This window comes from Hemicordylus capensis, chromosome 2 (genome assembly GCF_027244095.1).
Source record: "Hemicordylus capensis ecotype Gifberg chromosome 2, rHemCap1.1.pri, whole genome shotgun sequence".
Classification (NCBI taxonomy): domain Eukaryota; kingdom Metazoa; phylum Chordata; class Lepidosauria; order Squamata; family Cordylidae; genus Hemicordylus; species Hemicordylus capensis.
This window is the reverse complement of record NC_069658.1, coordinates 119,833,357-119,858,922: the sequence shown is the minus strand read 5'-3', so window position 1 is coordinate 119,858,922 and position 25,566 is coordinate 119,833,357. Positions and strand designations below refer to the sequence as shown.

At 40.9% G+C, this 25,566-nt stretch overlaps 1 protein-coding gene across 2 annotated transcripts in view; it reads right to left on the bottom strand.

Annotated features, from left to right (window-relative positions):
• CNTLN (centlein) overlaps positions 1-25,566 on the bottom strand; it is a 351,601-nt gene that overhangs the window by 292,392 nt on the left and 33,643 nt on the right. For both annotated transcript variants that reach the window (XM_053300359.1, XM_053300360.1), the window contains exon 3: positions 7,074-7,158. In XM_053300359.1, coding sequence (XP_053156334.1) covers positions 7,074-7,158 — 85 coding nt within the window. The remainder of the gene's footprint in view (positions 1-7,073; positions 7,159-25,566) is intronic.

Here is a 25,566-nt window from a genome sequence, read left to right as displayed (position 1 = left end):
CTGTTATTTGCTGCTTTATTATTTCCAGGACTTCTCTAATTTTCCTTGAATCTAGGTGGTATTTTTGGATCAGATACTGTTTGGTGTTTTCATTCTTCAGCTTCTTGTCTTTCATATCTTTCAATTCACTAGTATCTGATCTAAGCCTGGCAATTTTATTTTCAAATCTAATCTTCCATTTAGGTGAAGTACTACTTTCTTTTTTTACAGGACCACTGATCTTATATCCGAGCTCTTGTGTTGTTACTGTTGCTGTACTGTACATTAGTTGGTTTGTTTCTTGCAAATTATTGGTTATTTCTGCAAGTTCAGCATTGACATCTTTTTATGCCTGAACAAATTGTTTTTTGGCAACTGTTTTTAGAGTTGGAAGTCGAACCCTGGTGGTTGTTTAGTTCATGTGCTCAGTTATTTTTTGCTTTAGTTCTTGTTGCTTCTCTGTTAAATGGCATTCAGGTTTTTGAGGTGAAGGCAAAGGGGAGGTTGCATGGTTTTGATTTTGAAACAGTTCAGCCACAGTGGCATCCTCAATTTCCAACACCTCCAGCACCTGTAATTCTTCTTCCATATCTTGAGCTTGTGTTGCTCTTTGAAGTTCTTCCAGCTGAACTTCTGTGAATTATGAATATTCTTATTATGAATCTTCTCTGGTCTGCTAGCCTTTGTTCTGTTATTTCTGTAACTGGATGTTTCTCTTTACAAATTAGGTACATTCTTTTTATATAACCTCTTCTAGTTGGCATTTTTTGTATATTTTTCCAGTTAAGCGACGTTTCTTCCAGTAACCTTGCAGTCTCCAGCCCTGGTTGCTCAACTGAAGATCCTGAGTCCTGTAACCCACTTGCCACCAGATTTCCAGGGACTCCAGCACCTGGCACAGTCCTTGTTGACCCAGGCGATGACCGATCCGGAACAGATTTATTAAAGTTACGTCTCACCATATTGTTGATGGGAAAGGCACTCTTTGTCTGGCTCCTCTGGTGAGACCTGTCCAGTATGGTTGGACCTCTGGCATAGCTCTCACCTTCCTCAGAGCACACAAGCCCCACAACCACGCCAAGGTAGTGCCTCACTCGAGGGGTTAATTAACATCATCATCATCATCATCATCATCATCATCATCATCTCCTCTTGTTTACACAGTCAGACAGGTGTTATTGACTGGTTTGTTTTATCCAGACACCGAGTCCTTCCCAAGGACCTGGGATGCCAGAATTTTATTGTCAATGTTGTTGCTGTTGTTATAGATATCGTCGCAGAATATAGGCTCTTTCCAGTAAAGCTGCTTTTTGTAATTGGCTGATGGTGATTTCTGTGGCCCCTATGGTGTTGAGGTGCTCTTCAAGTTGTTTTGGAATTGCACCTAGGGCACCAATTACCACTGGGATTATTTGGGTCTTTTTCTGTCACAGCCTTTCAATTTCAATTTGTAGATCTTTGTATTTGGTGATTTTTTCTATTTCTTTTTCTTCTATTCTGCTATCCCCTGGTATTGTTATGTCGATTATTTTGACTTGTTTTTCTTTCTTCTCAACTACAGTTATAGCTGGTGTATTGTGTGGCAGATGTTTGTCTGTAGTCAGAAGTCCCATAATATTTTTACATCTTCATTTTCTTCAACCTTTTCAATTTTATGGTCCCACCAATTTTTGGCTACAGGTAGCTTGTATTTTTTGCAGATGTTCCAGTGTATCATCCATGCTACCCTGTCATGCCTTTGTTTGTAGTCAGTCTGTTCGATCTTTTTGCAACAGGTGATTAGGTGGTCCACTGTTTCATCTACTTGTTGTTGTTGTTGTTATTGTTGTTGTTGTTATTATTAATTTAATTTCTATACAACCCTTCCAAAAATAGCTCAGGGTGGTTTACACAGAGAAATAACAAACAAATAAGATGGAACCCTGTCCCCAAAGGACTCACAATCTAAAAAACGATAAGATAGACACCAACAACAGTCACTGTACTGAGGTACTGTGCTGGGGGTGGATAGGGCCAGTGACTCTCCCCCTGCTAAATAAAGAAAATCACCATGTTAAAAGGCGCCTCTTTGCTAAGTTAGCAGGGGTGAGTGCTGTAAGATGCTCCATCCTTAGGGGATGGGGCCACTCTGGGAAGAATACCTGCATGTTCAAGTTTCCTCCCTGGCATCTCCAAGATAGTGCTGAGAGAGACTCCTGACTGCAACCTTAAAGCACCTGCTGCCAATCTGTGTAGACAACACTGAGCTAGATGGACCTATAGTCTGACTCAGTATAAGGCAGCTTCTTATAGTCCTAAAACCAAATAGTTCTGATTGGTACCTGAATATTTATCAAAAAAACTCTCTATAACTAAGGACAGTTTCAAAAATCTAAGTAGCTTGAGCCCAGCAGTAGTAATCTCTAATCCAGAAAAGCTTCAAGATGCCAGAATCCTTAGATTTTATTTTAAACCAGGCTATTTTAAAAAGAGAATCTTAATCCTGAAACTTTATTGAAAAATAATTTTTTGTTCAGATTTTTAAAAAACTTATTTGCATCTATCTTGGTGGATAAAACCCAACAAGGTGTGTAGTTCCTATACAACCACCACCTTTTTTGTTCTAGCAGGAACTCTGTGCATTTGAAAGTGGCTTAACATACAGCAATTCAACAGGTGCAGCCACAGCCAATATAAAGATGCAATGATGGAGAGACCTGCACCTGCTACTTTGCGGTCTCTCATGCAGCTTTCAAAGGCACCGCCAATGTAAGAGGGCGCGGAGCACGCACAATGGGCGGTTGCCGGCATCTCAAGCAAACAAATTTTACCCAAAGTGGTCCACGGAGGCACAGAACTCTATCTTTATGACTGTCGTGGATCACTGGCCAGTCAGAAGCCACACACTTTTATGGTTCTGACACTCTGTATCATTACATTCCTCCTCCCATCCCTTTTTATACTTATTGGGCACCAAGCAGAATAAAATTAGTCATGACTAATGCCCATTGAAATCAATGATATTTAAATTAGCCATGACTCACTTGTTCCAGGGATGTTTAGTCACGGCAAATCAGCCTGGATGCTGCTCATGGTTTGTTTTGTGTTTCCTATTTGTAATTACAATTTTAAAACCTGATTTTAAAAAAAATCACTATGCATATAACTTGTAGGGCAAACTAAAAAGGAGATTACAATCTTCTCCATTTTCTTATAACAAAAATGATATAGTTTCTTAATACATACTGGTTTACATGCTGTGCATGGTAATGTGGATGGTTCAACACTGCCTGCATTGCTACAAGAATTTTACACACCAGCCATGGTGTTGCAGAACAACCCTATTCTACTGCAATTTTAAATTGTGAAATTGCAGTTGTGCGGTGCCACATCCATTGTTTCCAATAGACACACCATCATGCAGTGCGATTGCACAATTTTAAGTTCCAGCAGAACAAGCCTGTTCCACAACATTGTGGGCGGTATTTTAGACAATGGCACACACTAAACCAGCTCCACTACCCTGCACAGAATGTGAACCACCAACATTTAAATAATTGTTATTTAAATAATGGAGGACTCTTGCAAAATGATTTCATCATCTCTAGTAACGCTTTTAAAGGGTGGGGGCAGGGGTGCAATTTTTCAAGAAATCACAGTATTTAGAGTTAGACTTTTTAAAAAATTGTTGGAGGTCCTTTAAAAAATATTTGCATATCATCCTCTAATCAATGGTGTTTCGTGTCTTTTCCCAGTGAAGGCCAATTTGGAATGTAGAAGCAGAATTACTGCTACCTTTGGAAAGTAGTTCTCATCCCCTCAGCATCCACTCTGCACATGTGGCCTCTTATTTGCCTCATGTCTCACAAGCCCCTTTAAAGGCAAACACAGTCTCTCCAGGTTGCCAATTTGGAAATCCTAGCAATCCATTCCGTCTTCAGGTGTGCTTTTAATGTTGCTGCTGAGAAAGTATATGATACAAACCAGCTACACCAGTGTTCGCTTCAGCATAGAGGCAGCCATCTTGGCTGGGTCACAAAATTGCTCCATAAAGCTCTCATGCGTTTATACTGCGAACCAACAAAAGCAGAAATAACCACATGCTATTATGCCATGCTAATTATAATATTTTAATTGTGTAATTTTTATAGTTCTGTTTTAATTTTTTCTATGTGAATCACTTTGTTTTTAATGAAAGGCAGTATATAAATTCAACAATTAAATAAATAAATAAATAAAATAATGGAAATTAGCCCATTATAAGCAAATTCAACCTTATAAACAGATTTCACAAAGGCGAAAGTATTGGTATAACTACTATTGTTGTTCCTGTAACCTCCAGTTTCTGTGGATATATTTTTTTTATTTTGAGCAATGGCCAGTGGGTTCAAACTGTCATAATCATTAGAGTGGGAGCCACACCTTTTTAAAGGAAAGGTTTGGTTTCCTCCATATCATGTGGGTGACACAACTGTGGTTCAAGCAGAACTTGTGGGCGGTATGTTAGACAATGGCACACACTAAACCTGACATGAAGAGGCTGCATTTAGCCTCAGATAAAGCCATGGTTTCCCAGCAGCAACTCACACAAGCAGCGACAGAAAGTGTAGTGTAATGACTAGAATATTGGTCTTGGAACAGGGAAACCCCAGTCCAATTTCTGCTCAGCCACAAAGCTCATGAGGTGACCCTTGGCCAGTCACCATCTCCCTGCATAACTTACTCCACAAGGTGGTTGTGAGGATAAAATTAGGGGGACCATTTGCACTGTCCGGAGCAATTTGAGGAGAGGCAGGATTAAAATGTAATTTTTAAAAAGTGACACTTTTCAAACTGAATATATCTCATGAAATTCAGCTGGCTTTTCAAAACTTCTGCTTCCAAAGTGGCTAAGGTTAAGTTATGTATACCCATGACCACTTGTTTTATGCATAACAAATAAAGCACAGTCCTTCTTGTACTGACATGGTTAACAGACAACTAGCTGCATGGCTACCGTAGTAGGAGCTAACCTATATTCTTTGCGGAGGACATTTAAAAAATGTAATGTTTGAAAATATCCTGAGGATTCTCTTTTCGATGATTTGCTAGGCATAGTTTAAGTCTGGAATAAGTGCACGAGAAAATCAAAGTAAGACCAGTTTTCATGATTTTTGAATAGATCCTCTGCTGCATCCAAGTGGCTATATTCAGCATTAACAGTGTTTCTGAAAACTGAATGTCAAGAATAGAGGGGGGGAAAGGGCTTTTAGAAAGACATATATTAGGTTTTAATGTATCATTCACTTCCACTGTGAGTTTAAGTACATACAGATTTGCACAGACCATAATTACTAATTGTTTAAAAATAAATCTAAGGCTGCAGTCCTATGCACTTATTCTTGGAAGTGAACTGAGATTTACTTCTGAAGCAAATCCAAATAAGCAACAAACCAAAAATTGGCCCCAAACAACTATCCCCAATTGCACACTACTAGAAGTAGGCAATTCAAAACCAAGTTGAAGAAGACCACTGCTTTAATATGAGCCAACAGTCAACCAATCCAGACTGAGGGATCAAAGTTAGTAATATCTTTGAGGGATACTTCACATAACAATACAAGTGTACCACAAAACATAGCATGTGAATGAAACACACAATACTTGGAAACACTTTTAACACAGAGATCCACCTGTCAGGGAGATCCAATCTTATCAGCTGTGCACTTGGCAAACTCAGGGCTGTGCTGTGTTGTGTGGAGTGATTTTCAGAAGATACTTAACTGAAAAGTCCAAGTTCATTGGACAGAGTGGACAGAGTGCTGGAGTTGGACCACAGGGACTTGAGCTGAAATCCTCATTCAGCCACACTGCTCACTTCTTGGGCCAGTCAACGTTTCTCAGTCTAACCTACTTCACTTAAAATGTTGTAAAAATAAACTGCAGGTGGAGAGAAAAAACTATATATACTGCCCCAAATTCCTTGGAGTAAGGGTGTGGAGGGGAAGGAATGTAATCTCCTTCCTTCTCTCTTCACTAGCACTGTCACCTCATTTCATTTCAATTGCAACCCTTCCCATCTCTGTTGTAATCTTGATGCATATCGCATATAAGATCATCTGGAGAGGTTCACCTGCGGTTGCCACCAACTCGTTTGGCAGCTACTCGGGGACAGGCCTTCTCCGTTGCTGCCCCTGGACTGTGGAATGTGCTCCCTGTTGAAATAAGAGCCTCCCCATCTCTGGCAACTGAAGATGCATTTATTCACCCAGGCTTTAAATTAGATTTATGGTTTTAAATTTTTAATGTTGGTTTTAAATGATTTTAAGGTTAATGATTTTAATGTTGAAATGATGTTAATTATTTAATTTAGTTTTGATCTTAATTAATTGATTTTAATTGTTTTTGTTTTGATGTAAACCACCCTGAGCCATTTTTGGAAGGATGGTATATAAATCAAATAAATAAAATTTTAAAATGCCACCTCTTCCTTAGGACTGCACATTCCTTGTATTTTATTTTGGTATCTAAAGGTATTAGAGGTGGCCAACTGCATCTGCTTATCCGAAGGAGGAAGGGCATGACAATGGCTAGGAAAGACAACATTGGGAGACTTTCGTGCAGCCAAATTGCAAGACAATTTGAGACAGAAGCTTTTGTGAAGGAAAAAAATAATAATCAAAAGGTAAGCAGGAACTATAGGTGACAGATCACATGGAAGTGCAGACTGTGCCAACTCCTTGTGCAAATTATTAATGGCTCATAATGCAAGGAAAATGGTCTCGATGCACCCTCAATTAAGCTACTGGCCTGCATAGTTATGCTTCGTTTGCATCTATAGTCCTCGTCAGCAATTGTTTGACAGGAGGACACTTTGAAGAGAGGAAGAAGAGTGAAGTTGATTGCCAACAAATCCTGTTGCCACATCTGGCAGTACCTCCACTATCCTCTCTTGCCTCTAGGCTGGTAACTGAGAGGATTAGCTACTGGTACTTGTCAGGGTACAGATTAGGCCCTGGGCTCTTCAGTTCCTGACCCTTACTCTATACACATGGGGAAACAAAATTCAAGCCACATGATTGAAACTAAAATTACAACAACATTCTTTTCAACTGCAATTTAAACATAATACTAACCTGTTCCAATGCTTGTATTTTGCTGTCTTTAACTTGTAAAATTTCTAAAACCTTCCTGTCCTTGAGTTCAGCTTTCTGCTTTTCTCTAAAAAAAACATACAAAAATATATTGACACTTATTAGTCATAATTTGCTGCTAATCATTTGAATTTTTCACGTCCTGATAATGAATGTCATTTTAAAGCATGGGAAATTAAATTATCTGAGGCTGACAGCCCTTGCAGAATTAATCATGGAACATATGGCAAGTGACAGCAAATTTTATCTGCAAACAACTAAGACAACTTTATTCAAAAGGAAGCAGTGCTTGAGATACGAAGATTAGATATATTGCATCTCTGAGCATCTCTCAAATGAAACATTTTTGATGAGCTCTCCCCACTTCTCCCCACCACTGTTGATATCAGAAAAGCCTCAGTTTCATATTGAGGGTATAATAGAGCAGCATATTGAGGAACATTGCAATTTTCCCATTGGTATACTCAAAAGGTATACTGTGTTAAAACTGTCAACAACTGGTGTATTTGGGGCAAAGATGTTCTGTTCCCTAAAGATTTCTCACGTTATATCTTCTCAATCAAGTTCCAGATGTGGCAAAATCCCCAACCTGTGTATCATAACTTCAGCTAGGTTAATAATATAGCAACAGAAAGAGAAAAACAAATGTTCAGCTTCTCAGCAACATTCATCAAATTTGCTGGTGATTTGTTTATTTATTTTTTCAGGGGGAGCAGAGTGGTATTTATTCTGCTCATACAGTTCTTGAACAAATCAGACATCCAATTATACACAGGAGTTTGGATTCAGACACAGGTAATGGTGTGAATATTTGTCACATTTATCATCTGAAAATATGCCAAAGGGTGGTCCATTAACTGCACTAGGCTCCTCTTTTATTTTAGCTAGTCCATTCCTTGGGTCACTTGCATACAGAGAGACTGTTTTTTGTTTGACAGTCACTCTGTGATATCCCAGAAGTTTCTGAGATAATAAGGCTACGCACATGAGCAGCCCCAGATTAGGAAAGCCCAGCCTGGATAGGGCTGCTTGTGTACAGTGCCAGGATTGAGCCCAAACCCGGTGCTGCCTCCCACTCAAGCTCGGGTTTTGTATCTGGGCTTATACCTGAATTAAAGGGCACAAATGCACCCTTCATCCCAGGTACAGGGCTGCAGGCAGCCTGAGCATACACAGAGACAGGTGCCTAGAGCACCCGTCTCACGGCAGTATACCCCAGTGAAACAAAATGTGTCCCGCCCTCTAATGCTGCTTGGAGCACTACATATCATTTGGGAGTGAGAGCCAAACTCAGCATTTCCCAGATTGTCTGAGGGAAGGTAAGTTGGACCCTGCCTCCCCCACTCGCCCACCGCCACCTGTCTGGTCTAGTGAATAGGCTCAACCTATCCATTTCCTGATGACAGGACTATCCTCTTGCTGGGAGAGAAATGGACAATCCCTTACCCTGCAAAGTCAGACCTTCCCTGACCTAGCACAGAAGCAGGAAAGCCTTGATGACTATAGGCCACCTCCAAATTCAGAAGCAGGATAGCAATAACAGGAGAGGAGCCATGACTCATCTCCTGCTTGTTGGTTTCCCAGAGGCATCTGGTGGGCCACTTTCGGAAACAAGGTACTGGACTAGGCAGACCTTGGGCGTCATCCAACAAGACTTTTCTTATGTTGTTATGAGCATGATGTATACCTGAAAGGCACCAGCTGTTGACCAGCTTGGTTGGTAGAATCCAATCCAAGATGAAGAACATAGGAACATAGGAAACTGCCATACAGTATACTGAGTCAGACCATTGGTCCATCTAGCTCAGTATTGTCTTCACAGACTGGCAGTGGCTTCTCCAAGGTTGCAGGCAGGAATCTCTCTCAGCCCTATCTTGGAGAAGCCAGGGAGGGAACTTGAAACCTTCTGCTCTTCCCAGAGCGGCTTCATCCCCTGAGGGGAATATCTTGCAGTGCTCACACATCAAGTCTCCCATTCAAATGCAACCAGGGTAGACCCTGCTTAGCTATGGGGACAAGTCATGCTTGCTACCACAAGACCAGCTCTCCTCTCCTGAGGAGAGGAGAAGTTAGACTTTGCTGTTTTAAATATGAAATTAACTTTACGCAAGGTTACACAACACATAATTTACAAACAATATGCAATAAGTCTTATACAAACACATTTTATGGCCATCCAAAAATTAGCAGTTTTGGTCCACAGAGCTTTTGGAAATTATTGAGACCTTCTTTTATTCCAGGGAAACACGTATGGATCATCCAAACCTTCTACCAGCTTCATGACTTTATGCAGTGGTAAAGCTTGTTTTCCAAAGTAAACAGCAATAACCATGTTTATGCTACATGGTTAGATCTACAGGCAGCAGGAGGAAGTTTTAAAAAGAGACCATTCTACATTAATTGAAAACAAATGAAATGACACTTCTAATCCTGACTTGGTACCTATTTAGTCAATACTAAAGATAACTAGCGACACTATTGAAAAAGCAATATGATAAAAGTACCACCTAAAAAAAGAAGGATCACTTTAGTAAAAAGGACAAAAAAGCACTAGATGAATGCAGGGAGTATCTCGCTCATGGACAAGGGGAAAAAGAGAGAGAGATTTTTAAAAACCCAAAATATATCCAATGCAATCCAATCGCAGAATGTTCTGACTCAAAATGGGCCATTCCCAGAGTTCCGAGCTCGAAACAGAACACCTTTCAAATGAAGGGCCTATTCTGAGCTCTGAACAGAATGACCCCGTTCCGTCAGAACATTTCGAGTGTTCCAGGAGCCATTTTGGACTCCAATATGGTTCTCTTCTGGCCTCTGGGCACACATGGCAGCCATTTGCATAGTGGTGCTGACCACACAAATGGCTGCCACACATGCACAGAGCTCAGAAGAGTGCTATTTTAGAATCCAAAAATGTCATTCAGAATATTTTGAGTGTTCCGAGTTCATTCCATTGGAACAAACAGCTTGACCGTCATTCTGAGGCATTTGCGTTCCGTTCCAAGCTCAGAACAGAGGGCAAAGATCATCTTGTGCACATCCCTACTTCTGAAATGTGCAAGGTGATTCTTCATAAGCAGGCTAATTGAGACAAAAACTTGCATATAGCATGACACAGTTCAGTTCTATTAAGTTACATTTACTTTAATGAGTAAGCTGAGCATATACTTATTTTAGGAACACTTATTTCCTGATTCTGGGGGAGGGGGGACCCCATGGCACTTATTTGCCTCTGGAAAGCAATTGGCACCAATGGGAGCTTCTCCTCCAGTCCCTCCACAGCTGCTATTCACATTAAAAGAACCAAACATGTAATTGCCACATCTTGTAGTAGTTAATCCCATGCTTAAAACCTTGTAGATATGTATATAGAATGAATGATAGTCCAAGATGGACTATCATGTAATTGCCACATCTTGTAGTAGTTAATCCCATGCTTAAAACCTTGTAGATATGTATATAGAATGAATGATAGTCCAAGATGGACTTTTGATCTGGTCTATATTCCTTTTCTCAGGGAGTTCTCCAAACTGCCTCACATGTTAATTTTGAAACTCCCCTAGTATGGATTGGAGCCACAGGGTAACACTGTCACAAATATGTACTCTTCTATTGAACACAGGGGAGTTATATTTGCACAAACCTAACACCTGATTTTTCAAAATATGAATTAATTTTGCAGGTTACAAAGAAAAGACACCTACCACACACTAGCAATGAATGTTCCTCAATCATCACAAGAACTGTATAAATACATAACTACCACCTGAAGTGCTACAATTTTTGCATACAGGAGATGTGAGCAGAAGCCTAAGCATAAATTGAAACCTGGTACAGAATTTTATCACCAGCTCCTCCTGGTGGCACAGGATAACTTCCAATACTCATTACAGGGAAGCTCCCAGAAGAAAAGCTAAGTAATATTGCTGTATGCTTCGAGTTACTAGCATATCAGTGAACCCATTGCTACACTTTAAGTATGATAAACGGGAGGAAAGGGGGTAAGTGAGTTAAGGCTTGCTTATAAAGGTAAACGGCATAGTAGAAAAAATATGGCTGATTCAATTAATATACACTGTACATGCCTACAATACATTAAAAAGTGTTCACCCAAATAAGAGGAAAAAAAATATATTCAGGCACTGTCAAAGAGTTGATGATGATCAATGACTGAGACAAACTCCAGTTTAGCTAATTAGAACCACTGATGAGCAATAATGATGTGAGCTAAGAATATTTGCAGACTTCTTTAGGATGAAAAATGGAGTGAAGAGAGCCTGTCAATTTGTACAAGTTTTAAGCTCCAATCACTTTTCCCACGAGTACCGCCTATTTTAAATGTTTAACAGAGCTGTATTTAACCACATGGATTTTTCACAGTCAGTTTTCACCAGCCACTGAAAGCCAAAAAATCTGAGAAATTATTCTAAATCATTAACAAACAATTTTCTATTGCATATGGCCCACGCTATATATTATACAACATGACAGGATCATATTTTCTGGGATTTGGCCCATTTTTAATGAGTTGTCAAAAATGAAATATTGGAGACGACGAGGAAGCATTTAGCTATGAATGAGGTGTGAAAACAGAGCCTGCAGTTTCTAAAAAACCGCAAGTATTTTCAAAGGGCCACTGCTGAAGTTTATAAAATATTATCTTTCCTATAATAAATATGCAAAGTAGCAGTGTTGAAGAGAAATTATGGAATAAGGATAAATAAAGATCTGTAGTGCCAATCAATTAACTTTTTCATACCATAAAACGACTAGAACTTGACAAAAATTATGCTACATATACACATCAGTGTAGCAAAAGTTTACAGACAGCAGGTTGGATCTTAAGAACAACTTTCACAAATGAAAGTTCAATCATGCAAAGGGGAGATTTTTGTGTGTGTGTGTGTGTGTGTGCGCGCCCCCCATGCGTGCATGATGTAAACATAGGTAAATTAATAATCAAAACATGTTAAATCAGATCAAGTCAATTTAGGGCATTGAAAACATTTTTGGAATTTTTTTTATTTTCTTCCCCTTCAGGAAATGCATGTAACTGCCACTTTCTCTCTATTAAGCTCAGAAAGGCTCACATCCCAGGCACAACCTTCTCAAGAACAGTATCTTATGCCTTCAGAGCATTGTCTTCAGTATTCTGATTTCCCAAATCTAAAGATTTTGTGGGCTTTAAAGTGCCATTTATCAGCTCAGAGAAACGTCAGGAGAAAAATCCAGGAAACAAGCCCTTTCCATCAACAAGTTGCGACTCACTGGATTCTGGACACTGAGTTGGATCTTAAGAACAACATATACAAAGTTTGACTGGTATGGTATCCATTCATTATGTTACCAAATAAGTATTATGACACAATGCATGTTTAAAAATGGAAAGCAAAAGACGTTGTAGTGGAAAATATCGGCCCCCACTTCCAATCACTGGACTCTAAACCTAACAGATAAAAAAACTGGAGAAAAATGCAGGCAGATGTGGGTAATCTCTACTGATCCATGATCAGGTATCTCATGTATTTTACCTAAGGTAAGCAGATACAACTGCTGAGGGAAGTTGCAGAAGCTTTCACATTATTGTAGATTTGGCTTTCTCATAATGTGGATTTATATTTCTATGCAGGAAGTTGTTAATTGTTTTTTCCCCACATGTGAAAACCTATTTTTGCACTCACAGCAGTTCTGAACTACTCCTGGCACTGTCTAACCATTTAAATGAACCTGGAGGAGAAACCCTGCAAGTGTCCTGTAGATATTATCAGAAGTTGCACATTACACACCCAAATGACAGCACAAGTGCCTGCACTCTTCTATGTTTTATTAGATGAACTCTCAAGCTGTAAGCTGAATAGTCCCTATCATATTCGGGCTATTCATTTAACTGAACTTCATAACATGCATTGTGAGCCAAATCCTCTTTTTCGTACATGATGACTGATTTATATGTAGGAGAATACAACATAATTTATATGAACAATACAATATTCTGTCTCTAACCCTGCCTTCGCCCAAGGGGTAAGTAGATGGTAATTATTACTTACTTATACCCCTGATAATTTAGCAAAGAGGCACTTTTTAACATGGTGATTCTCTTTATTTAGCAGGGGGAGAGTAACTGGCACTATTCACCCCCAGCACAGTACCTCTAGTGACTGTTGCTGGTGTCTATCTTATGTTTCTTTTAGATTGTGAGCCCTTTGCGGACAGGGATCCATCTTTATTATTTCTCTGTGTAAACTGCCCTGAGCCATTTTTGGAAGGGTGGTATAGAAATCAAATAAATAATAAATAATATACAAAAATAGATGGCCACAATCATGTGATCCCCTTTAAGGATGCACAAATTCTTATGCATACATGAGGAATTCGTTAATTGCAGAGACAACACTTGCAGTTTCACATGGTTGATGGGCACTCAACCTTGGTATACTTAGGGGGCACCAAAAAAGGGTTAAACCCACATATCCACAGGTCGGGGATGGCCAAAAATATCCTCTGAGGTCATTTCCTGCCACCATTTTAACTTTGGCAGAGATCAGAAGCCATTTTATGGCTCCTTGTAAACAAAAGGCTGCCCCCCACAAACACGATTTTTGGCCAATTATTACTCTTGGGGTGCATTGCTGTGCAGCTGGGGAACCCACAGAGCATGGTAGGCCACTTCCTACCATTTCCACTGGAAATGTGAGGCTTAGGTTCCTGGAGGTTGGAAAAATGCCAAAAAAAGGGGGTTAAATGGCCCTAGAAACGTGCAGACGTTTCTAGGGCCATTTAACCCCTTTTTTTGGCATTTTCCCAACCTCCAGGAACCTAAGCCTCACATTTCCATTGCCCCAATTATTCAGTATTTGCTGTTTCTGGATCTGCAGTAGTAGTGGAGAATGGAACCCCCACGAATAATGAGTTTCTCCTGTATATAGTAAAGCTTTTAACCTTGCCTCTGCAAGTACAAGATTACTGCATGCCATTACAAGAAACTGTTCAAATCTGTCCAGGATCTCAAAAGCAGTGTGTGAATCAACACAAGGAATTTCTGTTGCGGTTCAAAACACTCAGGAGCTGGTGAGAACCCATTATGTGTGCGGAGAAAATCACATTGCCCTCTAGCAATCATTGGTTTCTATGGCTACTGCAGCTGAGGATTATGGGAGTCATAGCCCATCAAAATCTGGAGACCTATGGTTGGCAACCCCTACTCTAGATAAATCAACATTCCTTTAAGTCACAAATTTTTAACAGATTTAATTATTCCTTTAATATATATGAATTATCATTCCTTTAAGCAACAGATTTAAGTGGACAAATATCTATGAACTTGCAGTGTTCTGAAAATGTTTCCTTTTACATGACAGGCCCTCTAGTAATTCTAGCTGCTGAAGCTAACTAGGGACTGGAATGGCTGAGTGTAGAAAAGGAGCATGAAAACCCATATGCTTAATAGGTATTTTTAAAGCATTACATTATTGTATTGCTTCTGATATGTGTATGGTCCATATATACCAAAGTGAGAGAATACACACACCCAACAAAGTTAAGCACGTCTGATTCCCAGTAAAGCAGCAGGGCAATCCCACTGGTGTCAAGAGGCGAGTTAAGCGTTGAGCTTAACTCTATTCTATTAAAATTAATAAGGATATTAAGTTAAAAAACTTAACTTTGGATGACTGCATCTCATATGAGACCCATATACATTATACAATTGCCCTGTTGCTACAATATCAAACCGCAAGGGACTATAAATTGCCACACAGAGAGAAATAAAATGTAAGTTCAAAAACAGGGGATTGGGTCCAAAGGTGCCCTCCAACTACAGAAACGGTCTTCCAGTTTTATTTGGCATTCAAGCACTACACCAAAAGAAAGGGGAAAATAAATCCAAGTTTATTCTGCTTGCACAATCCACTCTTGCGCAGGCTCTTGCACAAGCACTTGCCAAGCAGCACAGCAGTTGTTTTCCTTATGCTCAGAGTTGTTTGGGTCTAATGCCCTCTTAAAAAGCATTTTAAAAAATGAAAAGACTGACTCTGCCAATTCAGTTTTTACATGGTGGGTTTTTAGCGGTGCTGGGCTTTTGGGGGGAGGTAGAGTAGTGTTTTTTAGTTTTGTTTTTGTTTAGTATCTAGAAACTAATTTACAAATGATGGGAATATCATCATTTGCCTGAATGTCAATTATGTTCATAGTAAAATTAACATTTTAGGAATGAGTGATCAAACATTTTTCTCTCACAGTTTCAAATAAAAATTAAATATTTGCTTAGCCAATTATGTCCTTGCTTTGTACTATATATTTCTCTAGATATTGCTTTGTCTGCTACAGAAGCTTAATTCAGGAAAATGAATTGGCTTCTTGGATTTGTAAGCAGAATGACTAAAATCTATTATGATTTTTACAAGCCTGAAAATGGATTACTCCTTATGCATTGCTGAATATTGCAGACGTTATGGTTAAAGTATTAACCTGGACACTTTAAGCGACATATTTTCTTAATTTTGAAAGCATCTTCTCATATAAAATGCACAAGTTTCTTACAGTGCTCAAAATATCAGCACTTCAGAACAGACTGGTTTAACATCTGCACATCACCAGGGTTTCCCCCAAGGATTTTTAAATGATGCCTGCCTGTGCTGAATAAAGTGCTAACTTGCACCTTGCATTTCAAACTGTGTCCTGAGCAGCCATCCAGTTGGTACAACACCAGCTGAATTCCCATAGGCCACTGTTCACTCAGGCTTGACTGCAATTATCATGTCAATATTTTGTGCTCCGATATGCAGATATGCACACATGCAAGCTGCGTAATACTTTCTTCTCCATGGAATGTTGACTTATGTTCAATGTTCTGAGAATTTTTAATGAAACAGGACATTAAACTTTCATCAATTGTAGACAATCTCAATTATTTGACCTTAGAGGCAAAGGTTATACACCTCAACATTGTGTTATTCTATCCAGAGTACTAAGTGATAACTGGGGGATCTAACTAAAAACAAAACAATTATTTTAAAATCTATGCTAATATATAGTCACTATGAAAATATTAATCGTCATTTTATGAAGACATACTTAACATCCTGTAGGACAGCCCTATAGTTTAATTCAGTGATAACCTGGTAGTCAGGTTATATGACAGTGCTGTGTCTTGATTAACTGAAAAAGCAGCTGATAAATGACAAAGTTGCATTGATTGTCCATAGGCAGAATAATCAATGAGCATTGGTAAATGATTTAATACAAACAAGTTCATTTGATATTGCCATCAGAGGATCAGGAATAAATCATTAAGTGTTTAAATTCTGCCATGTCATTATATTGTTCCAGTAAATGGAAGAATATGAAGCAGTCTGTGCAAATAATGTTAACACCCAACCTCAACTAAATAGGAAGACAGAATAGCATTGCTCATTCAGTCTTTGCCAAGCTGAGTCCTACTGTTGTGGACCATGCAAGACATAATCCACCATCCCTAGAGGAAGCTGACACTTAAAATCAATATAAATGCCCGGCTCATGAATTTAAACATGTGGTTTCAAAATTGGCATTAGTCTTTCTCAGACTGGAAACCCAATAGACCAAGTAGTTTAAAAAGAGGTTCTAGTTGGTTAGAATGATCTTTACCCTTGTTTAAGTGTCCCAGATTTCTTGTACAATTTGTTTTAGAGCGCGGAGTAAAAGTTTCACATGTTTAATAAATTGAAATAACTTTTAAAAAAGTAGAAAACCTAGTAATGATACAAATAGCTGCATGAAAACACTTGGCTGCATTCAAATGTTGGCATTAAGGCAGCAGCCTCAGGCCTTGGACTTATGCATTCCTTCCTCCCCATCCCCATTGTACAAGGAAAGGCAATCAAACTTCCAACTGCAGATAGCAGCACACCATAGTTTGCTTTTGCATCCGAACCTGGAAAACTATGACTTGTGGGAATCATGATTTCTCAAACCAGAATCAAACTATGGTTTGGGATCCTGGTTTGCAGGCAAACTATGATTTGTGCAAACCATTGCATTCCAGGTTTAGACACAACAGTAAACTATGGTTTGCTGCTAACCACAATCAGAAGCTTAAAATCCACTCCCCTTGTGTGTGAAGAGGAGGACAAAATGCAAAAGCCAGAGGCGGCTTCTGCTCAAATATCATTCTATAGTTTGGTGTCACATCTGAATGCAGCCAGCATTCCAGTACCTAACTTTCAGTCAAGAATACTTTCCCAAGTATTTGGCCTTTGCAAGTTACGCATTACTACTAATACTACTATTATTGGTATATTGCTTTCCAACAAGAGTCCTCAGTGATTTACACTGAAAAAAGCAGTAGATGGTCAGATGATTTTTAATAGTTTTAATGTTGTTTTAAGTTTTAAATTGTTGTAATTTTTTAACCTTTTTACTTGTTTTTATTCTTTTGTTGTAAACTGCCCAGAGACTTGCATTTGGGGCGCTATAAAATATGTTATAATAAATAATAAATGAGCAATATGGTCAATTGCCCTCCCTTTCCTTAATAAAAAGAGAATGGTCACTTTGGAAGGTGCCTCTTTTGACCAAAATTAAATAATATTTTTGCTTTTCTAGGCAAATATCCATTCTGATTCATCAACACAATGGCCGGGTTCACACATAAAGCACCACCTGAGGTTGCTGTGAGCTGCCGCAGCCCCAGCAATATGAGCAAGCCTTATTTCTAGTCACAGTAACAATATGTCGAGATCAGTGGATTTGTATGACACGAACAATCTTGGCATATCCTTCCCTGTGGCAGGGAACCTGACATCCCACTCCTTGGTGCACAACTAAAGATAACCAGACCCCCCAGGTCATAGGCTGGTATCATACAGATGTATTTTTATTTAGTTCACTCATTTTATATCCTGATGTTAGGGGTCATAGCAGTTTAAGGACTGTTAAATATATGCTAAGAACTGTAAATATAGTTTGACATTCTCACTAAATTTACCAGAGGAAGTCCTACAGAAATTCAGTAGTTCTTTAGAGTAATGTCTGAGTCGTACTTCTAAGTGTGACAAAATGCAGTTCTCCATCTTAACTGAAGATACCCGATACCTCCACTCCACCCTGAGTGCTCTGAATGGGGGACATCCCTGCCTTTTGTTACTGAATGGGTGTAATCTTTCTTTCGTTATCTAAGGGACAGAGCCATCAATGTACAGATCTAAACCCTTTTCCACAATAGGTAATCAGCTCAAACCGGACCCACCTTTAAACATATAGGTTTATGCACATTAAGGAAGAGGAAAAACAGGTTGCTCACCTGTAACTATTGATCTGGTAGAAATCCGTTGACATCCATAAGAACGGGTAATGTGCCTTTACAGGACCCTTGCGGTAGAATGCTGCAGCTTGTCAAGGCGACCGAGCCCCGCCCTCACGCCTTCAGTGTGCTATTTAAAGGCGGACCAGGTGCCTGTTCTTAGTTCTTGGACAACCACCATGGAGAACGATCATTCGGAATCAGGTGAGTTTATCATCGAAGGAGAAAAGCATGCACGTTAAATACGGACATAGCGTAGCACTACTACAGAGGGGTGGTTCGGGAGGGTCTTATGGATGTCAACGGATCTCTACCAGATCAATAGTTACAGGTGAGCAACCTGTTTATCTGGATCGCGATCCATAAGAATGGGTGTTTAGCTAGCTCCCAATGGAGGAGGGTGCTGTAGCTGCTATTGTAACACCTGCTTCAAAACACTTCTCCTAAAGCTCGCCTCAGCAGCAGAGCGCACATCTATGGTGTAATGTTTGACAAAAGGTAACTCAGTGGACCAAGTTGCAGTTTTACAGGTGTCAGTGAAGATTACCCCCAATAGGTGTGCAGCTGAAGAAGAGTAGGCACGAGTAGAGTGGGCCTTAATTGCTTCAGGTGGTTGCACGTTCTGTGACTTGCAGGTCAGCATACAACCAAGCTACAAAAAAGCGCTTGATGGTTCTGAAGTCCTCAGTGTGATCCAGATAATAAAAAAGTGCCCTCCGCACATCCAAGGAGCGCATAGAACTTTCTAAAGGAGTAGATGGATTCCTGAAAAACAGAGAGAACAATGTCCTGGTTGAGGTGGAGGTCGGACACCACCTGCAGTAGAAAGTCTTGGTCCATATGCATTATCACTTTATCCGGATAATTTCTGGTATATGGCAAATCTATCCACAAATCTGTCAATTCACTAACACTTCTAGCTGTAGTTATGGCCAGTAGGAAGGCAATTTTCAAAGTTACTAGCTTGATAGAGGCAGGACCCATAGGTCCAACTGGATCTTCTGTCAAACTTCAAAGGACCAAAGATATGCTACATGGTTAGATGGGTATGTAAATGGGTGGATACAAATTCACATGGCCTTTTAGGAAGGCCTTACTATCTGGGTGTGAAAAGAGAGTCTTTCCATCATAGCCCAGATGTTTTGAAGTTAGCACTGATAGATGCACCTTAAAAGATACATTTGCCAGTCCTTGTGATTTTAAATCAGTCAGGTAGAGGAGTACATCCTTGATTATGGCCTGGGTACCACTGTGTTGCAGGATGATGCCATAAGGCCTAGGAGTCTTTGAATTAGTTGGGTCGTTTGAGATGGATGCTGTTGGAAATGGAGAACTAGATCCCTAATGCACTGGAATCGTTCCCAGGGTAAGTATGCCTTCCTGGTCTCTGTGTCCAGGACTGTTCCAATGTAGTTGTTAACACAAACTGGCTCCTGTTTGGATTTTTTTCAATTGACTTAGATCCCCAAGTCCTGGATGATAGTACGTATTTCATCTGAGAATGTAACTCTTCTCTGTCTTTGGAAGTCAGGAGCCAGTCGTCCAGATATGGATAGACCAATATACCTGGGTCCATGGATAAGCTACCACTGCAGACATAGATTTTGTAAATACTCTGGGGGCAGTGGCCAGCCCGAAGGGTAAGAGTGCATATTGGTACACTTGATTTCCTACTGCAAACCTTAGCTTTTTTCTGTGATGTGCCCTGATGCCAATGTGGAAATACGGGTCTTTGAGATCCAGCGTCACAAGTCAGTTATCTTGGTATAGAAGAGGTAGGCTCTCTTGTAACTCTATAATTCGGAATTTCATCACATGGAATTTGTTCAAGTGGTGTAGATCCATGATAGGTCGAGATATGGATTTCTCATAGGTTGTATGCTGCCATCCCTCTTTGGGATCAGGAAGTAATGGGAGTAAAATCCCTCCCATCTGTGCACCCACTGTACCGGGGCAATGGCCCCTTTGGCTAAAAGCTCCTTCACTTCCTCCAGTAACGCTTGGGAGGGTTGAGTTAACTTCATCCCTGTAAATCTTGGGATTGATCTGAACTCTATGGTGTAGCCTGAAGATATGATCTTGAGGTCTGATGTTATGCGGTGCCATGCAGAGGCATGGTGTGCCAGCTTGATGTTGGATGCCAGCAGGAGAGTAGAGTTTGTGAGACTGGTGTTGTCCTTTACTTGCCAAGATGTTGCGGGCCCCGGTGGTGGGGAAAGGGCCAAGTGTAGTGGTGACAGTGGGTGGATCTGAACCTCAAAGATGATTTTGGGGCTCAGTCTGCTTTGTACATTGGGGTTGATTTGACTTCCACTTACCATGAAAAGGGTGTTTGTGATAACTGCTTCCTAAAGTCACAGCACCCCTGCTGTCTGAATGTGGATTTCTGTTTCGAGTAAGGATGGTATTTGGCACCATAGGAAGAGGGAGACGTTCACGCGGTGAAAATTTTGGTGGTGAATTTAGATTTTTTTTTCATTTTCTCCATTGTGGAGTCAGTGTCCTCACTGAAAAGGCCCTTACCATCAAAAGGTAAGCCCTCAATTCTCTCTTTCATACCGCCCTGCAGATTGGTGGAACGAAGCCAGGCATGCCTCTGCAGGAAGATCACAGCTGCCAAGGAGAGCAATTCAAACTTGGGCAGGTACTTGGCAGTGCTCAGTTGCTGGTGGGTAAGTGCCACTGATGTTTCCATTTGTTGGAATTGCTTTTTAAATTCTTCTGGAGAGAGGACCTCCAGGGCATTTTGTAGAGCTTCCCATAAGCCATGGGTGTATTTTGCAGTGCACGCTGAATAGTTTGCTACCTTAACTGTTAGGCATGAGGTAGAAAAAATCTTTCTCCCCCCCCCCACCGAAATCCATTTTTCTCCCCTCTTTGCAGGCATAGTATGTCTGTGAACAGATTTAACAGACGATGAAGTTGCACAGTCGATGACTAGAGAGTTAGGTGCGGGATGCTTTAGAGTTAGGCGTGGCATCATTGTCCTTCGCCTGGACTTGATACAAACTCTCCAGTCGCTTAGACATGGGGGCTGAAGTGTGTATTACCTCCCATGAACATAGTGCAGTCCGTGAAATGACTGGGAGAATGGGCAGAGCCAGAAACTGAGTTGATTCAGACTTGGTCAAAATTATAGAAAGGATCATCAATAGTGGCTAGCTCAGATTTGAGATTGACACCTAGTGCTTTAGCCACTTCCTCATTCGGGGAGTCGTGGGTAGTTGGAGGCACATCAGCTGGAGGATACACTCTGCTGTCTGGGTCATCTGCATCAGACACAAAGTCAGAAGAGCCATGGTGATCAGAAAGTGAGTGAGACGGAAAAGGTGGTGTGTATGTTTGTGTCTCAATAGTAGTTATCTTCCACCGAGTGGGAGTACTTAGTGTTGGTGTCCCAACCTCTAGGCTTTCTTAAACAGTCTGCACAGCCATATCTTTTAAAACTTTGACAGGGCACCAGGAAGCTGTTTGTGTGGCCACCCAGACAGTTTTAATTGTAGGTTGTGATGGCATGGCTAAATTATCAACTCCATCCAGGGTAAGTACAGTACAGATTGGAATCACTACTGTAGTTAGTGGTAGATATGGTTTAGTTTGTGAAGATTTCCAGGGTTGGTCCTCTTGAAAATTGTAATGGAAACGGGGAGATCTAGTCCCCATAGGTGCCAATGTCAATGTCACCCCTGCAACTGATGAATGTGTGAAGCCACATGTATGCCATAGTGAGCAGTCTGCTAAATGAGCAGCAGCCAGTGTACCCAGTGTCGTAGTACAGTGGATCAAGCACTGCACCGAAACTGATTCTCTAGGAGTTCCCACTTCCAATGACTGTGAAGGAAAACCTTTAAACGTGAATGCTGAGGGAGTGCTGGAGCTGGAATCCAGTATTAAAAGTAAGGTATGGGCAGTGGTAGAATCTAATACGGTGTCTCTGTCCTCATCCTCAACATCGAAAGTTGGTATCTGGGCTTGGTATCAACGAGTCACCAACCTCAACAGCACTGGTGTGTTTAAAGTCAAAAAAGGAACTTGCGTTTTCGGCGTCGATGGAATTTGGGTCAATACCGAAGGGGTCTCCTGACGTCAATCTGTAGGTGCTGACAGAAGCGAAGAGTTTATTGGAGTGGGAGTTGGAGACAGTGTGCTCTCAAGGTTGATAATCTCGGCATCAACACACGGTCGACACTGAGGACTCCCTGAGTATTCTACATCGGTTGTTCCTTTTCCTTTGAGGTTGAAGTTCTCAACGTCGAGCGATGTCTGTCATCAGAGGTCGAGGATTTCGGGTGCAGCGTCTGTAGACTTTATGGAGATGGTGTCCTGTCCCTTGTCAAATCCACTGTTTTAGATTTCTTTGGACTTGGAGAAGAGGAAGGGCCCTCCAATCCCAATTATTTCCGTTTCGACTTCAAATGCTGCAGTTGTCATGCCCTTGAGCTCCGACAGCGAGGAGGAAGGGGAGGCTGGCAGCTTTCCGGCCGAGTCAGGAGTATCTGAGGGGCAGAGCCCGGCTGTCAGTGTTCCTGAGACAGCTGTGATAGATCCAGCTGATGGTTTAGAACAGGCACAGCAGCCTGAGTCAGCAGAAAGTGTGAGAGACCAATTGGAGGGAGAACTAGGCATTGAAACACCATTGACACAACAACAACGCAGGTGTTCTAAACGCAGGACACAATTAGAAGCTGTTCGGAGGAGCAAACGCCTATCGCTGAGGGCTGACAAGCCGTAAATTCCTACCAGCTGGGAGCTCTCGGCTTGCTCCATAAATTACAGCACCAGACTCCTACTCATTGCTGAGATTCAACGCACGTCATTCAGTCGACAGCGTCCAGCCAAGCCGTGAACTTCCCTGGTCGTGAGCCAGACCTTGACAGCAGTGTTGAGAGGGGAGCGGACTGTGAAGAGATCTTTGGGATTCAAAATGATGCCAACGTAGCTCAATGTCAATGGCTGTGGTTTCGTAGGAGGAGGCTTAGATGTCAACAGCGAAGTTTTCAAAGTCGACAGTGAGGTCGCAGGGTGGGCTTCTCCCAATGTCAAAGAACTTAGCACCTCATCATAAATGGCAGCATGAAGCCACAAGGCCCAATTTTTTCTCGTCTACTTTGAGGAAGACAGGCATATCTTGCACGAGGAGACATTGTGCTCTTCTCCCAGGCAGATTAAGCACAGATCATGGAGATCTTTTGGGGGAAGCTTGGCATTACAGCCAGTGCACCTCTTGAAACTCCATTTCTCCTCAGCCATTTTAGAAATATTCTAACTCACAGTCAAAGTCTGTTCCAAATTTGAAAAAGCGCCAGCCAAGTCCAGAAGCCATTCCCAACTCAAAACTGATAAATAGTCCATTATATTTAATTTCACGCATAAACTCAGAAGAAGAACTTTAACCGACGAGGAGCGGCAGCCCGAGGACCGAAAAACAGGTGCCTGGCCCGCCTTTAAATAGCACGCTGAAGGCATGGTGGTGGGGCTCAGTCCCCTCCATGACCTGTGGCATTCTACCACGAGGGTCCTGTGCAGGCGCATTACCCATTCTTATGGATTTTGATCCAAATCATCAAGTTGGAGGGAAAACCTCAACCCTGGATTGGCCTCTCAGCGTTACATCAGAGATGTGTTGGCTCTTTTCACTGGATCCCAGAGCTGTCTATAACTGGAAGAGTGGGGAAGCCTTCCCCTCTTTAATCACTATAAAATAGGGGCCCAGTCGCCCACCATTTGGTAACCAGTACAGTCATGAGTTGCCAACAACCAGGCACCATGTCACCAGCCGCTACTAGTGTCCAGAAAGGGAGAAGCTGCAGAGATCAATACTTTCTCAGCCAAGGACCTGCCTACTGCTAGACTAAGAAAAAACTCAGTGCTAGTTAGTTAATGTTTTTGTATTTTCCTTTGAATTTTTGTGTACCTTTCTTTATTCCCCATTTCCCTTGCTTTCCCCATTTCCTTATTCTGTGCATCCCTTATTTCTTAATAAATTTCATAGAAGTGGCTTCAATCTTAGAAGTGGCTTCAGTCTGGTTTTTTAAAGGTTCTGGAGAGTTACCTGCAAAACCCTTCCCCAATTGCTTTCTAAGGTCACGCACTACTGATGAATTGTTTTTAGATTAATATACTGTTTGTCTACAGCTGAGTTGTGAGGACTTCAGCCGTACAGTGCCTGCAAGTCCCAAGCCAGACAGTTCTAGGTTGCTGAAGCAGTCTAAGCCTGGTCAGTGGCTTTAGACCAGTCTTCAACTGGCGGCAACCTACCTTGAAGCAGCGGCATGCTCCTAAATTGAGCTCAGGGCTATCTCTCTACTGAGGGTAGATCCCAGGCAAGCAGAGAGTAATTTAGTCAAGATACGGTATCAGTCATAGAAATAAACCTAAAATAGCTCTATAGTAATCATCTGCTTCTGAATGACTTTTAGTATAAAGAAACTCTCATATTATCTCCAAAATAGTCTTGGCTTAAGTTCTGGCAGATCTTCAGATTAAGTACCACTTCTGAAGAGCAAGCACCAAAATGCTCTTCCACATCCTTAGCTACATTTGATGCAAAAAGCATCAATTTGGATGCAAAAAGCATCATTTGGATGATAGCAGCAACTATGGTGAGATGTTCATGCTTCTTGCCAGTTGTGGCATCTTACCCCAAGCCAATGTAGAGGTAAGAGAAAGGAAAGTAACACCTGGCAAACAACTTTATTTATTTATTTATTGTTAAATTTATATACTGCCTTTCATTAAAGCAATCCCAAGGCGGCTTACAGCAAAAAAAATTTAACACGATGGTAAAAAAGACACAATTAAAATATTAAGGGGGGGAGATATTAAACAAATCTGATTTAAAAATTTAAAACAAAAAGCATAAAAGTAATAAAGATTAGAAAGAACAGCAGCAGAAAATCAAATAAATGCCTGGGCAAAAAGCCAAGATTTTACATTTTTTCTAAAAGCTATGATGGAAACTGAGGAGCGAATAGCCACCGGGAGAGCATTCCAGAATCTGGGGGCAGCAACAGAGAAGGCCCTGTCCCGCGTGCACGACAACCAAGCCTCCCTCATTGAGGGACTTTAGAACTTGAAACTTTAGAAAGTATCTTCTGGCTGACACACCATGCTACACCACTTCCTCAAAGTAGTCCCCAGGAACACTAATGGCTATAAGTACTGGCCAGCTGGTCATCCAAAGAGAAGCTTCTATTG